This window comes from Toxorhynchites rutilus, chromosome 2 (assembly GCF_029784135.1).
Source record: "Toxorhynchites rutilus septentrionalis strain SRP chromosome 2, ASM2978413v1, whole genome shotgun sequence".
NCBI lineage: Eukaryota > Metazoa > Arthropoda > Insecta > Diptera > Culicidae > Toxorhynchites > Toxorhynchites rutilus.
This window is the reverse complement of record NC_073745.1, coordinates 229,097,424-229,109,786: the sequence shown is the minus strand read 5'-3', so window position 1 is coordinate 229,109,786 and position 12,363 is coordinate 229,097,424. Positions and strand designations below refer to the sequence as shown.

The window sequence follows — 12,363 nt, the reverse complement described above, 5'->3', positions numbered from 1 at the left end:
AAGATCCATATAAGTTTTTTTAGGCTTTGTGGTTGTAATTTTACATTCACCATCATTCACGTATAAGTTGATGTTGTCCTCTTCATAACCAACTCCTGTTATTTTAATACCAAAGCAAGACACTTTCACGTTGTATGACATGTCGTGCAATGCACGTTCCAACTCTGCGGTTATGGTGGTACATTTTGGAAAATGCTTCAAAGTGTTTCCATCCTCAATCAAACCGTCCAGCTTGGGTTCCTTGAGAAATTGTTTTACAGTGGCACTGAAAATCGGATTCTCTGCCGTCCCAGACGTACTCAATGGAGGAAGAACGTTGTGTTGGACAGTGTTGTGCAATGGTGGAATGTTGGGTTGAACAGTGTTGTGCAATGGTGGAAGCGTTGCCCGATTTGGCGGGAATGGCGGGGGTCGCCGGAAGTCCGGAGGAGGGCATGGAAGACGGAGTGACATCAGTGGAGGTGGATATGGGGATGGTATTGGGTGTCGCACGATGGGTCGATTGATGGGATAATTGGTTCGGAAAACTGGGGCACCCGTCGGATGTAATGCTTGATTGTGTAGGATGTTCATTGCTACTGGAGGAGGATTTTGAAATGGTCCAATGGTATGTGGAACGTGTTGTGGCACTACCGGAGGCCGCACGGAAAAAAAGTTTCGATTCTCTGGAACTTAATTAAAATCTCAATTATAATTTCATAATGCAATTCCTTATTTGTGTGACTGTTTAGGCGCGATTTTATTATTTGTGCGTTTAGTTTGTGTGATTCTAGACTCGATGTCATAATAAAATCGCACAAACAAGGAATCACGCAAAAACGGACCGCACAAAAACAGGTTTACCTGTACACTTAGAGCCAAATCTTATTTTGGCGTGTTTCAAGGCATTATCGGAAAGGTCCTAGAGAACAGAAAAAAATGTCTAAAATGCGTAGACTAATTGGATGTTGGAGGAAAAGGATAAACAATAGTACTCACGAATATCGAATCCTCGATTTTGTAGCAAAGCTTATGCACTTTGTACATTAGAATCATATTACTGTTTGGATTAGATTTAACGCACTGCGCACGTGACATCAGCCAACCAAGTTCTTTCAATAAATCCAGAGCTCCGCGTGCTACTATTGTGGAAGGCAAGCATCCCAAGGCGCTTAGTGAATTGACATAGCGGGTAGTCAATTGATGGAATGATTTGGTTATAAGATAAAAATTTAAAATGTTCTCAAGAACGATGCGTTCAAAAAATCCGTTTCTTTCCAATATTGCCCTTTCTTCATTTAGGAAAGATGTGTAGGCGCTGCTAGCTTTATCTCTCAGCTTTCGTAATTTGAACATGCATCTACCAGTCAGGGAGACGTGCTTATTCATGTCCATTATGTGTATTATCAATTCAAACGCACCGATGTTCTTTTGACCACAGTATTTGCAGCCAAGCGTAAAACTAACATTCCGGCCATTGAAATTAATGTCATCGTCTGCTGGCTCTTCGAACCATTCAAATTCTCGAATTTTTATCAACAGTTTAATGAGGTCCTCAATATACGCTAGTATGTTACCATCCAACACGATAGGGTCCAATTTTCTTATTTCGCTCACATAACATGGCAGATTCAAATTGTATTCAGCGATACGGTTTTTATGCTGGGAAACAAAGAACAAAGCTTCATTTATGTTGAATCAAATAATTTGATGATTCAAATTCAATACCCGTTTTTCTTGCCTTTCCGATAAGCCCATCGTTATCTGTAACAAAACTTTAACCACAGCAGTGGAACTCCATACAATTCACCTGAGAGAGAGGACCCAGCTGAATGACAGATAGTTTGTTTTCTTCTTATTCTTCTTACGCATCATCATCAAGAAAATTCCAATCTGACAATTTCAATCAAGCAAGTTGTTGTCATTCATTTATGAGAAAAGTGTTCAAACTTGACGTGAACCTTTGTTTGTGAGTATTTTTGTGCGTTTTTATCCCCGATGTGATTTTTGACGTAGGACTGCGTCTAACAGGGATATATGGGGGGTATAAGAAGGATCATGTAGGAAATAATAAAAGATGTACCAGGCCAGCCCACATCATGGATTCCAGCAGCATCGGCCCATTCCAACATTTTTTTTTTACTTTTGATAATTTCGATATAGTTGTTCTAAAGAATTATTTCGATGATTACTAAAACAATATCCGAAATAAGGAGCAAACTGTTTTTTTTATGATTTGTTTGTCGGTGGAGATCTTTTGTGAATTTATGGGTGTTTTGGGATCATTTGTGACTTTTTCCGATCTTTCATTCAGTTTCCGCGAATTTTTTTCATTCTTTCATTCATTCTTTCACTGGTTCCAGGTTGATCTTTTGCTGCAAGCTCAGTGAATCGATTTTTGCAATTTGGGCGATGATTGTATATTCTCCGATGCAATTTGAATATGCAACGTATGTGGAATATATAAAATAAGTGCTAATCTTCCAATTAAAAGAGTCAACATTGATTTCTCTCAGGTGCATTTTGATGGAATTTTGTTTGTGTCCGATGGAAATAATAGTAGGTTGACTAAAAAGGATGCTGTGTCTGCAATTTTAACAGGCAGTGATCACGATTCGGATGAAGATGAGAATTATCCTACCAGTCTCTCGTCATCTTTGCCATGATGTTCCTGCCCATCACTGATGGACCATTCATATGCAAATTTTAAATTTGACATGCAGGTTGCTAATCAAGGCAATAGTATCACTGAAGATCCAATCGAATTGACCGATAGTGAAGGTGAACCAATTGGTCTTGTCCACAAAACTAAAAGAGTCAAGATTCTTTCTCCCCTTTATGTGTGATTTAATTTGTATACCATTTCCCATAGACAACATAACTGTCGCTTCCAAACAGTCTACATAAATGAAGCGCTCACTCTGCTCTCCCTCACAACACCCACTTTCCTTTTGTGACATTGATGAGTGAACATTGTTTTTGTGAGTGTCGATCCGGAATGAATTGTCTTTCTCAAGATTCATTGTACCCCTAAAAAGTGCTCGAAAGATGTAATCTTACGTTGATCGCACTTGATCGAAGAAATTACAAAAAGAATGTATTTGACCGCAGTATTTGATAAACTCTTTCTGAAAATAACTGGATTTGATTTGCTGAAAACACTATCTTGTTTTCTCTCGTGTTGTGCGTTATGTGTGGCTATGGTAGTTTTTTTTCGAAGCTGCTACTGATTTCTATGGCTTCGGCGTTTTCGGCTTGCATGCAGCGATTTTTGAGGATTTGTTTGACTTTTGCTTTCGGGCAGCCACACCAACAGTATCAGCAGCTTTCTTCTTGCTGGTCGCCTTCTTCACAGTAGCAAGTTTGTTTTTTTTGCAGCAGTAACTGTTCCAAAATGATCTAACCGCTGTACAATTATAATTGAGTGCATTTCCGAGCTTGTACCTTATATTCCTTATATACAGATTTTTGTGATTTCAATTGCTTGCCTTGAAAGCAATTTTTTAGCTATTGAAACAAGTTTTTGGATCAATAAGTAACACACATATAACGCGTAGACATTTTATCTTTCGAATGAAGCGGTTATCATTACATTTCTTTCAACCGGCGAAGAGGTTTTATTGCTCAAAATCTTGTTTCTTCAATGTAAGACTCTTGTTTTCGAAGCTTTGAACTTACACCCCTGTATAGAAATGAAAGATGTAGTCCGACGTCAAAATTATTTTCACATAAAATGTCTTGCAAAAAAAATGTCATGTTGAAATTTTCTACATATTTCAATACTTCCCCTTGGTTCACCGTGACTGGTCCGCGCTGACATAAAGGCCCATTTATACGTTGCTAGTAGCTGACTTCACAACGAGCAGCTACTGACCCGGTGAACTCGCTTGACAAATGGTTGACTCGCCTTGTCCGTTCACACAATGTGAGCTGCTGACAAGAAACTAGATACTAAGTACGGGTTTACCAGAGATGCCAGACGATTTTTCAAATGTCCATCAAATAGTCAGAAACAGCAATCAGGTCCGAATTTGACAGATGATTGATCCGAAATCAACTTATTTATTGGCTGTTTTCGGCTTAGGTTTTCAGTTGAATTTATCATTACACAATTTTAAATTTTATCGCGAGACACACGCTGGCCGTGTTTACAAATACTTTGTGCTGAATTTCTTTGAACTGAGGGTACTATCCGAAAAAAGCAGAAAGAAAAAAGGATTCGGGCCAGGAATTGGATGCAAAGAAAAGGAGTAACAAATACAATACTGGAGTAACTCCACGATGATGATCCCCGAGAGTACAGAGCAGTGTTGGAAATAACACCTGAAAAAGTGAAAAAACTGTTGGATTTAATTGCTCCACAAATACAACGCCAATATACACTCATGAGTGAAACTAGAAATAATGTGCCTTTCTTCTGGAATATGGAATATATATCAGATTATTGTCGCTATTTTTTAGAACCTCGAAAGCATCCATAGCTTAATTAATTCCGAAAGTATGTGGTGCTACAAATGGCAGTCTAAAAGATTTTTCAAAATTTGATTTACTTCGCGTTGACAGCAGCTTCGTGTACCAATTTGTGAAATGAAAATGATAGTAGATTCGCCGGAGGAATAAATACGTCTCAAAAACTAAAATAATGAATGAAAATATACTTTTTTTCAAATCGAATATGTATTCTGTTTCTTAGAACAATACTTTTTTTTTGCAAGTTGTGAGTGAATTTTGAATGAAAATTGTGCCCGATGATGATTTTATATTTAGATTCCCAATAAAACTGTCTCAATAAGAAAACGTGCCCCGCCAGTGTGCCAAACAAAATAACAACGATTCCGTTTAGAAACTATTAGGGTTTTATTTGTTTTTCCAATATTTTTCAAGTCTATAAATATCTTCGCATATTTTCAAATATCTTAAAAATAGAGACATTTGTTTACATTTGGCATCCCTGATTCGAACGCTAAATTCTGTTTTTTGACGTTTTGAGGGATGCGAGTGCGAGTAAATTCAAAAAACTTTGAAGTAGCTCGCACGCCGAATCACACATGACACTAACTGGCATGATGTGTTCACACGGTGTGAGTAGCTGCACTGCAGTAACTGACTAGATCGACTCGTATGCTTACTCGCACCGTCTGAACCCGGCTTTAAGGCCCATTTATACGTTGCTAGTAGCTGACTTGACAATGAGCAGCTACTGACCCGGTGGACTCGCTTGACAATTGGTTGACTCGCCTTGTCCGTTCACATAGTGTGAGCTGCTGGCGAGAAACTAGATACTACGGCACGGGTTTACCTGGGATGCCAGGCGATTTTTCAAATGTCCATCAAATAGTCAGAAACAGCAATCAGGTCCGAATTTGTCAAATGATTGGTCCGAAATCGACTTCTTTATTGGTAGTTTTCATCTTAGGTTTTCAGTTGAATGTATCATTACACAATTTTATAGAGATTACAGAGCAGTGTTGAGAATAACACCTGAACAAGTGGAAAAACTGTTGAATTTAATTGCTCCACAAATACAACGCCAAGATACACTCATGAAGGATGCTGTACCTGCAAGAGTGATAATATAAATGACATTGATATGCCTTTCTTCTGGAATATTGTTCAGATTGTTGTCGATATTTTTTAGAATCTCGAAAGCATCCATAGCTAAGATAATTCCGGAAGTATGTGATGCTTTAAATGATAGTCTAGAAGACTTTTTAAAATTTTATTCACACGCGTCAAAAATTAAAATAATGAATGAAAATGTACTTTTTTAAATCGAATATGTATTCTGTTTCTTAGAACCTTACTTTTTTTCGCAAGTTGTGAGTGAATTTTGAATGAAAATTGTGCCTGATAATGATTCTATATTAGACATTCTCCAGAAAACTATCTCAAAAAGAAAGCGTGCCCCGCCAGCGTGCAAAACAGAATAACAATGATTTCGTTAAGAAACTATGAGGGTTTTATTTGTTTTTCCAATAATTTTCAAGTCTATAAATATCTTCGCATATTTTCAAATATCTTAAAAATAGAGACATTTCTTTACATTTGGCATCCCTGATTCGAACGCTAAATTCTGTTTTTGACGTTTTGAAGCATGCGAGTGCGAGTAAATTCAAAAAACTTTGAAGTAGCTCGCACGCCGGATCACACATGACAATAACTGGCATGATGTGTTCACACGGTGTGAGTAGCTGCACTGCAGTAACTGACTAGACCGACTCGTATGCTTGCTCGCACCGTCTGAACCCGGCTTAAGGGTGATCACAACCAAGGCGCCTATATATATACCAGGTGAAACAATCATATGAAATGCACTTTCAGCCATATTGGAATTGCTGTCGGTATTGTTTACAAACAGCATCAGAACGCTGCCGGCGGCTCTCTACAAACTGCTACGACGCATTTTCGAACGATGCCTACTATGTTCGGCTTTCGCGAATTTATGTGAAAAAGAAGGGATGATTTGGTAGAATTTCATTCTCATTTCCACTACTCTCGCATGTGAAAGTGCAATAATGGCGTATCCTAGCAATAACAAAACAAACAACCCCCGCTCCACAAACCGTAATCCCCTTCTTATTGAAATGATGATGTTGCTTCACCTGTTATACATTGATATAAGCGCCTTGATCACAACAAAAGCGAGCTGGCTCCTCTCTCTCAGCAATTCACTAACTAATAGAGATGTGCCATCCGCTCATGAGCTGTTCCGAAGAATCGACTCTTTGAAGTGAGTTGACGCGGAACAGCTCGCAAAAAAAAATCAAACAGCTCTTCAGCTCACTTTGATGATGATGAAGGAGAGAAAAGAGCTGTAGAATTGAAGAGAGTGTGTGAGCTGTAAGATTCAAATGAACTGACCGTCTCTCGCTCTTCGTGTTAAGACATCAATTTAGTTTCATTTGTCCCTCGTCTTTTCAACTGTTATATTCGCGTTGACGGCATTGAGCTTTGTTTACCAGTTTAGGGGGCGCCAAAAATAATAATTGGCTCTCAGGCAGAATGAACACGTTTTTAAAATTCAAATTATTAATGAAAATTAACTTCTGTGTATCAAATTCTATTCTATATTCTATTTCAATGAAAAACACTTTGTTTGCAGGCGGTGCAAAAATCTCATAAGATTTTTTTTTTTGAAGAAAACTTTCTATTGTAATGTAAAGCCTCAGTAAAAATGTCGGAAATGTTGTACTCGCCGAGTCTGTTGTAAATAATAGTCTGGAATACGTGTTTCAAGTAATTAATAATATGGTGTGAAAAATTTCATTTGAATTTTAACATTTTCAAACTGGCTTCGTGGCTATCGAGTTTGGGACCCAAATTGAAAGTCGGCTCTGACAACTGAGCTGAAGAGCTGTTCATAAAGAACAGCTCATTTAGATGAGCTGATATGATCAGAGCTGTTCATCATGATGAGCTGATTTGCACACCTCTACTAACTAAAAAGTGTCCACATTTTCATCGCTTGTTTACGTGAAGAATATAATTTTTTCAGGCACACTTGATTTGAGTGTGTATGGATTTCTAGCTGTCTTAACGCAAGGTCTTTAATGAAGAATGATAAGATGGGAAGGTTGATATAAACATGTTTATAATTAAATAAGTTTACTCAAATATTAATATTGCCCTTCTTTAATTATTCAGTGCAATTTTATCAAAATTTGATAGAGAAAATAAAAAAGGAATGTTTTTTTCAATATTTTTCTGAGATGGTTATTAAAATTATTTATTATTTAACCCACCCCACCCCCCAGTATTTGTTATTTTTTCCTGCTTTTCGTGCTTTGACCTATCATTTTGAAAGATGTTTTTGAGGTTTAAAATTGTGACAAGATATAAATCTGGTGTGAAAGAGCGAATTGTGGAAAATTAAGTGGCAAATTTTCTAAACTTTATTAAAGTTTTTCTGTAGTATTTAATTTCTGAGTTTGTTCGAATGACCGACTGAAGTTGATCCATAGAAGAATAAGATTTCATTTGATATGTCGATTTTTGGAATCGACTCAATGGTTGAAAAGTTATGACGTTTTGGAAGAAATCTTACTTACTTAATCATCAATAGGCCCCAGTGGCATGTGCTGTGCACAAAGTCTGCAAGTCTTTGAATGTTAAACTCAAAAAATGAAGGCACAGTATAGAAGTTTTTTGGTTTGCAGTTTGTTTGACAAATATTTTAGTTTAAAAATATATAGAAATATATATACAAATATAAAGTGAATTACATCACATCCACTATTCAAGAAAGTTGATGATACTTTTATTTTCTGAAAAACAACAAGAAAAACGCAAACTTTGAAATTTGTGAACTATTGCAGTATTACTTCAGCCATTCCATGCCAAACTGATATAGTGGTTTTCGTATTTTCGTGAAAATACGAAATTTCGATTTTTTCACTTTTCCCAGTCATTTTTTTTATCAAAAAGTCATAACTTTCGAATCACTAAGCCGATTCAGATGATCGACACATCAAATTGAAGTTAATTAGCTAGTATTTTGTCAAACTTGCAAGAAATTTGAATTTTGTTTTCGTAATTATTAATTGTATCCATTTTTTATAGTTCACATGGTTTCGGCACCAACGGCGCTATAATTTTCTATAATTTTTTTTTGAAAACTAAGGATTTTTTACACATTTACATTTTTTACTCAGAATCAGATGTGTTCTTTTTTTTTTGAGTTATAATTTTAACCGAGATGATCGATTTATCAAATTAAAGCCAATGAGCTAGAATTTTTAGGAAAAATAATGCACTTGCGAAAAAAAATAATTTAGTTTTCGTGATTAATAATTGTATCTGTTTTTTTTTATAGTTTACATGGTTTCGGGACCAAGGGAGCTATATTTTTATATTTTTTTCGTGAAACCTTCACTTAACACAGTAAAAAATCAGAGCTGTGTTCTTTTTCGTTTTTGAGTTATGATTTTTCAAAGTTAACATGTTTTTAAGCTTCGTTCGATCATCCTATGCGATAAGACTATTTATATGCGTATAGCATTCCCCTTTTTTGCAAGTGTGAAATTATTAACTTCATTTAACTATGTCAATTATCTGAATCGTTTCAGTAGATCAGAAGTCATGAATTTTTGAAAAACGTAATTTTTGGAAAAAAGGAGAAAAATGAAAAATTTCGGATAAATTTGTAAAATCATAATTTAAAAACGAAGAAGAACACATTTTGGATGTTAGATAAAAAATCCTCAGCTTTCGAGAAAAAAAATAAAAAAATATTTCGCCCTTGGACAATGAAAACTATAAAAAACAAATACGATCAATAATTAAGGAAACAAAATTCTTTTTTCTTGCAAGTATAGTATTTTTTTTAACAGACTAGCTAACTGGCCAATTTGATATGTCGATCATCTGAATCGGTTTAGTAGTTCAAAAGATGAGTTTTTGAAGAATGTTATTTTTGAAAAAAGGGGAAAAACTAGATTTTTCGAACCACCCTAAAATGGAATGGGATCTAATATTTTGCGATAAGGAACAAAACTACTAATTTACACGAAAATCTGAGAATGGAATATATATAATTTTAAAAAAATATAGTTTGGTGTTAATTTCCCCAGCAACTAAAAAGCTGGTTATTAGAAATTAATTGATGTTAACTATTCATTATCTTGTAAATTCTAGATACAATACCAACAGAGGGTATTGAAAAAAAATAAATTTATTCAGAAATCATATTTTTATGTTGTTTTTTAAGCGTACATACGTTACCTAGTCGTATAATTATTGTATCATTCAATTTATTTCGATGAGAATGCTTTAAAATATTTCAACTGATGCTCTTGCCATATTTTAATTTGTCCAGTTTCTATGGCGAAGCTTCATTCGTAAATTACACATTTGTCATTATTGGTGGAATACGACCATAAAGTAGTACATAGTACAGCAAGTTATGATTACAATACATATGGGTTTATTTTGATAATGTAAATATTAACGACATTATACATAAACCGATAAAAATTCATTATAATATTTGTCCACAGAACTCTCAGCGTCTATATATATATATATATATATATATATATATATATATATATATATATATATATACCTCCCACCTTATATATGACGTCTCCCATCGTTTTAGAAACATCTTAACATTATGTTCAATTTTTAGAGCGTAAACCATCTGTTAATTTTTTCACTGTTTACATTTTCTTGCCACAAATCGTTGCCACTTTTTTCTCTCCACTTCTCTTCTCTGGCAGAGGGATAGTGAGATAGGCGGTGACGGTAGGTAGAGTGAGATAGCGATAATCGTGTCATACACCTGGTTTATATCTTGGATTGATCTAAATGTTTGAATCTCGGATGGGTTTTATTTACAAGTTGATTTCGTTCGGGTTACAGAATGCAACATCGTGTTTATTTCAAACTTGATCGTGTTCCGGAATAGGGATGTTTATGAAGAATGTGAAGTCATTTCAGTAGGATATTGTATGTATATTTTTGGAAGATCTCATTTCCACAAAAATTTCTATCATTGGCTGAAATTGTCGTCAAAAGAATTAAGGTTTGCCAACAATATTTTCTTCGCTGCACTAGAAATATTGTTTTAAAATTTGCTCAACCAAAGTCTTATTTTTAATTGCTACATTGTTCCGTTCTATTTTATACCTGCAATAAAGTGAGCTTATGAGACAGTGGCAACTAGATCAATTTTTTTCAACTAATAGTTTATTTTTATCAATGGTATATATGTGTTCTTCCTCATGTAAGGATTATTTTTTACTGAAGTTTGAGACGATTCCTTAGGTCGCATGAATAGAAAAAAATATAGTAGGTTGTGTCCAAGATACGACCGCATTGTTGATGTAGAACTACACTGTTATTGACGTAGGACTACGTCTAACCGGAAGATATAGGGGGTGAAATGGAAATCTAGGCACTGAACAAGTAGGAAAAAATGCAAGATTTGGAACGCTTATAACTCGAGCATTTCTCAATAGATCGTAAAGGTTTTTGCATCAATTGATAGGAAATATATCTACGCATCTATCATAACGAATAACATTTCATTTTTCTTGAGATAAATAATTGAATAATTGTGAAATATCAAGCATTGTCAAAATGCACTATGTGCCCATTTTTGATTGGTCCATTTTGTGCTCCTCAAATCGTACCGACCAAAACGGGCAACCAGAGCAGCAGCGAAATAGAATGAAGCACGATTGGAAAGGAAAAAGAAACAATGAACGAAATATTGGTCGCAGTCTCACACATGCGTAATTCTCGAGCCAGCCAGTCAGCTTAAAAATCCCCGCTCCGCTGCCGTAACGATCATTCTCATCCAAACCGTACACCACATCGGTTCGCATCACAACACATCAACAAACCAACCCAAGCAGCCATGTCTAGACATGGTAAAGGAGGAAAAGTGAAGGAGCGCGTTAGTACCAGTACACCAGTCCACCTAGCCGGCGCTATATAGTTTCGGCCGCCGAAGTGATCGAGTTAGCCGGCAAAGCTGCTTGCGGCGATAAGAAAACCCGCATTCGGAACAGAACACATTCGGTTCGGTGAACATCAAGACAACAGGCAGTTGCAGCGAGTGGCGAGTGGCAAACGCAATCGCAAAACGGCAGCAGGTAGCAGAAAAAAAAAGTTTGTTCTTTATACAAACTGCTTTGGTGGCAAATCCAGAACAAGGCGGCATCGAGGGCGTTCGAAATGGTTTTTTTCAAAACCACGAGTACAAAGTTTTCGAAATTGGAACTATTCCATAAAACAAGGCGCTTTTCAGGGCCATTAAACCTTCCAAAAAAGAGTTTAGGAAATAAAGTTCAATGCTTTCTAAAACATTATCCAAAATTTTCATAATTTGTTTGCCAGGATCTGATGAGTATGTGAATTTGGCAGTTGTTCTGAGCTTATTGATAGTTGGGGACTTTCCGGATTATTCAATTTTCACCAATTCTTGAATTGTTTCCAGATTAAAAGTACAGTAATATACAATTAGTTCGACAATTAGTAGCTAATTGGACGGACATGTAATGCGACTTATTTATTTGGACATTTTTGTAAACATAGAGACACTGTACCACTGTCATCGCAAATGTTCAATTACAGGTTAAAATCGCCTCCAATGCGACACTGAGTGGCGCTTCGGCACGTCGCATTGAATGTAATTTACTGTACAACATGTCACAAAGCTGGATGGGAAGAAATTTTCCAACTGTGAAAGCTGTGGCGAGTGGCAACAAATCGCTTAGGTTTAGCCGAACAAGATGGGGATATCGAGTGATAACAAAACGATAAACTCTTTAGATTGAAGATAATTTTGTGATCCTGAAAAGGACCCTTTTTAGCCTGCATGTACAAATCGTAATGAATGTATTTTTCTTTCTTTCTTTCTTTGTTTTTAAGAGGCTT

The 12,363-nt window shown here is 35.9% G+C and overlaps 1 protein-coding gene across 6 annotated transcripts in view; it reads right to left on the bottom strand.

The window, feature by feature from the left end:
- LOC129771637 (uncharacterized) overlaps positions 1–1,810 on the bottom strand; it is a 44,633-nt gene extending 42,823 nt beyond the window's left edge. For all 6 annotated transcript variants that reach the window (XR_008742431.1, XR_008742432.1, XR_008742433.1 and 3 more), the window contains exons 1-4: positions 1,708–1,810; positions 979–1,641; positions 844–901; positions 51–671 (exon numbers count right to left, since the gene is read on the bottom strand). Coding sequence is in view for 3 of the 6 variants with exons in the window: in XM_055775498.1 (XP_055631473.1) it covers positions 51–671; positions 844–901; positions 979–1,641; positions 1,708–1,737 (1,372 nt within the window). In the remaining 3 variants the exon portion in view is untranslated. The remainder of the gene's footprint in view (positions 1–50; positions 672–843; positions 902–978; positions 1,642–1,707) is intronic.
- Positions 1,811–12,363: the final 10,553 nt, after the last annotated feature.